Source organism: Nematolebias whitei, chromosome 13 (genome assembly GCF_014905685.2).
Source record: "Nematolebias whitei isolate Nwh7 chromosome 13, NemWhi1, whole genome shotgun sequence".
Taxonomy (NCBI): Eukaryota; Metazoa; Chordata; class Actinopteri; order Cyprinodontiformes; family Rivulidae; genus Nematolebias; species Nematolebias whitei.
Genome location: NC_056510.1, coordinates 31,423,784 through 31,427,321, shown reverse-complemented (window position 1 = coordinate 31,427,321; position 3,538 = coordinate 31,423,784). Strand labels below are relative to the sequence as shown.

The window sequence follows — 3,538 nt, the reverse complement described above, 5'->3', positions numbered from 1 at the left end:
GGCCTCTCCGTCGTCTGCTGCAGAGCCCCAGGCCTCTCCGTCGTCTGCTGCAGCTCCCCAGGCCTCCATGACGCATGCTTCAGCTCCCCAGGACTCCATGACGCATGCTACGTCCTCCAAGGTCTCATCGCTGCCTGATGCGGTCTCCAAGGTCTCATCGCCGCCTGATGCGGTCTCCAAGGTCTCATCGCCACCTGATACGGCTTCCAAGGTCTCATCACCACCTGATGCGGCCTTCAAGTCCTCATCGCCGCCTGCCACGGCCTCCAAGTCCTCATCGCCGCCTGCCGCGGCCTCTCTGGTCCTATGTATTGGACGGCCTCCCGGCCGCCCGCCGGAACAATGACTCCTAGGGACGGTCCCTTGACCGTCCAGATCCTTTGTATTCCCTGCTTGTGGTTAGCCATAGTTTTTCAGGTCTTTGGTTTCTTCCTCGTGTTTTCCTCGGGCCCTCCACCCTTGCAGTGCCACCCTCCACCCGCCCAAGTCCTTCGGGAGGTTTTTTTTGGGGGGGACACCTGGGGGCGTCCTTGAGGGGGGGATACTGTAAGGATGGTACCTTTTGGTGGCCCAGTTTGTGTCTATGTTCCCTAGTGCTCTCTCTTTAGTTCAATTAGTGCCACCCTTGTTTCGTCACAGCTGTTGGTAATCATGTCTCGTCTTGTCCCTGTATATAAGCCGTCTGTCAGTCTTGTTCGTTGTCGCGTCGTACTCGTTGTGTCTCCTGTGTTCCCCTGAGTCTTCCGAGTTCCCTGAGTCTTCCGAGTCCTCCTGAGTTTCCCGAGCCTTATCTTCCTGTTTATGTAAGTTTTGCTGCCCCGTCAGCCTGTTATTTTGTATCTTTATTTATCATGAAATACCTATTTTTGTATTCTGATGAGTTGAGTCCCTGTCTGCACTACTAGGTTCGCTCCTGCCTAGAAAATTCTGACATTGTTACCCTTAAAAAAGTATTGTTCATTCTCTACTTCATGCCTTCAGATGTCTTAATGCAAGGTTCATATTAGTACACTGTGAGTATTTTGAACAATACTAAATGCTATATGCATACAATTTTTTGAAGTATGTTATTTGCATGATTTTGATATTTAATTTGTATACTTTATTAAGTTGTTTGCAAAGGATGAGTCCCTTGAGTCATTACAACAGAACAACAACTTAACCCTGACATATTTTACTTATTTAATAAAACAAAATATCCCATTAAACATGACTGCAGCAGTTTGGATATTGCTAAAATTTCAGCTGCTGATCTTCATCCCAGCTTTTTCACACTTGGCTGCAAACTGTTCCAGTGAGAGCTGAAGATCACAGCATGGTGATGTAAACAGAATCACATCACCTGCAAATATCAGAGATGACATCCTGAGGACACCGAACAGGACTCCCTCCTCCCCCTGGCTGCACCGAAAAATTCTGTCCATGAAAGTTATAAACAGAATCTGTGACAATGAGCAGCCCTGGCGGAGTCCATCTCCCACCCTGAAGGGGTCCAACTTACTGCTGGCAATGCAAACCAAACTCTTGCACCGCTTGTATAGGGACTGAATGGCCCTGAGGACCCCCCACAATGTACCTTGAGGAACATGATCAAATGCCTTCTACAAGTCCAAAAAACACATGTAGACTGGATGGGCAAACTCCATGACCCCTCAAGGACTCTAATGAGAGCAAATAGATAGTCCAGTGTTCAAAGTCAGGAAGGAGCCCACAATGATCCTCCTGAATCCGAGATTCAACCATTGATTGGTCTTGCTTCTCCAGTACCCCTGAATAGACCTTACCGAGGAGGCTAAGGAGTGTGATGCCCCAACAATTGGAACACATTCTCTGATCTCCCCTTGTGAAGAAGGGAATCACCACTCCAGTTTGCCAATCCAGTAGCACTGCCCCTGATGTCCAAGCTATGTTGAAATGGCATGCCAACAAAGACAGCTTTGCAACATCCAGAGCTTTGTTGAACTTATGACAGATCTCATACACCTCAAAGCCCTGCCGCTGTGGAGCTTTTGAACTTCCTCAGTGACTTCAGCTCAGTTATGGACAGACCAACCCTGAAGTCCCCTGACTCAGCTTCCTCCATGGAATACGTGCCAGTGGGACTGAGAATTGGTCTGAGAAGCATTCATTCAGCCTCTCAAAAACTTGACTGGTTGAGGTCAACAGCACCCCATCTTCATTAAACACAGTGTTGGGGACTTCCGGCTGAATGGCGGTGAGATAAGGTGTGTTTGGGTGTGCTCCTACAGAATTAGCCTTTTCTCTGATTAATGCCTGGGCACTTTTTCCCGAGTCCGACAGCAAACAATAGCTAACTTACACACTTTACATAACCCTCCTATTTGGCCATTAAAATGCCACCAAAAACGACTAAAGGGGTAAGTTCGATCCATGCTCACCTGCGGCCTAATCCTCGTAGTGAAGCCTCGAGCTGTCCTGGATCACCTCCTCCGTCTGAGGGCGACGTCAGCAGCCTTAAGCAAGAAATACTTGTAGCTCTCCGAGAGGACCTTGCTGCTATAATTAAAGCAGAATTCCATGCTGTTCTGGGTGAAAGTCTCTCGTCGATTAATGCCGAGCTGTCCGCCTTCAAAAAGGAGCTATCGTCTGGGCTAGCAGCGGTGCAGGAGAGCTTCACGGGGCTAAAGCTAACGGTAACAGAGGTGGAGAAGTCCGTCTCCACCTGCACTGACGACATCGTGAACCTCCAGAAAACAGTTGACGTCCTTACTAAGACGGTGGCACAGTTGGAGGATAAGTGCGATGACCTGGAGTCCCAGTCTCGACGTCAGAACATCCGCATCATTGGTGTTCCGGAGGATGACCCATCAGCGGCGACAACGGCTGCGGTATCTCGGATGCTAAAGGAGGCCTTCGACCTCGAGGAGGAGCCGCTGCTGGACCGCGCTCATCGCATCCCAGCCCCCAAACCGAAAGCAGGCGAGCGGGCCCGTCCGATTGTAGCTAAGTTTCACTACCAAGCGGACTGTGTGAAAATCCTGGCGAAGGCGAGGGAGTTGCAGCGGGTCAAAGTGAACGGTACGAATATCTTCGTTTTCCCTGACTACACTGCCAAAATGGCCCGGGCGCGGGCGGCCTTCACGGAATGTCGTCGCAAGCTGCGGGACATCGAGGGGGTTCGGTTCGGCCTGCTCCACCCGGCCCGGCTGAAGATCACGTTTGAGGGTAACACGCGGGTGTTTACCTCTGCTGAGGAGGCGAAGATTTACATTGAGTCGATTACAAAATGAGCATTACAATTAATATGATCGATCTCACACTCAGGGACGCCAGTATTATTAGTCATTATTATTATTCAGGTTTGAAAATGTAATCAAAGTGTTCTGTCTACACTCACGGACTTATTTGTTTACATTCAGGGGTTTAATGTTCTGAATTATAATTAGTATGTTTTGTTTACAATTAAGGATTTAATGTTTAGAATTATAATTAGTGTGTTTTGTTTACAATTAAGGATTTAATGTTTAGAATTATAATTAGTGTGTTTTGTTTACAATTAGGGATTTAATGTTTAGAA

The 3,538-nt window shown here is 48.3% G+C and overlaps 1 protein-coding gene across 1 annotated transcript in view; it reads left to right on the top strand.

Moving 5' to 3' along the window:
• fgf14 (fibroblast growth factor 14) overlaps window positions 1-3,538 on the top strand; it is a 293,247-nt gene that overhangs the window by 34,709 nt on the left and 255,000 nt on the right. The window contains exon 2 of the mRNA XM_037687064.1: window positions 2,074-2,112. Within this exon, the coding sequence (XP_037542992.1) occupies window positions 2,074-2,112 (39 nt within the window). The remainder of the gene's footprint in view (window positions 1-2,073; window positions 2,113-3,538) is intronic.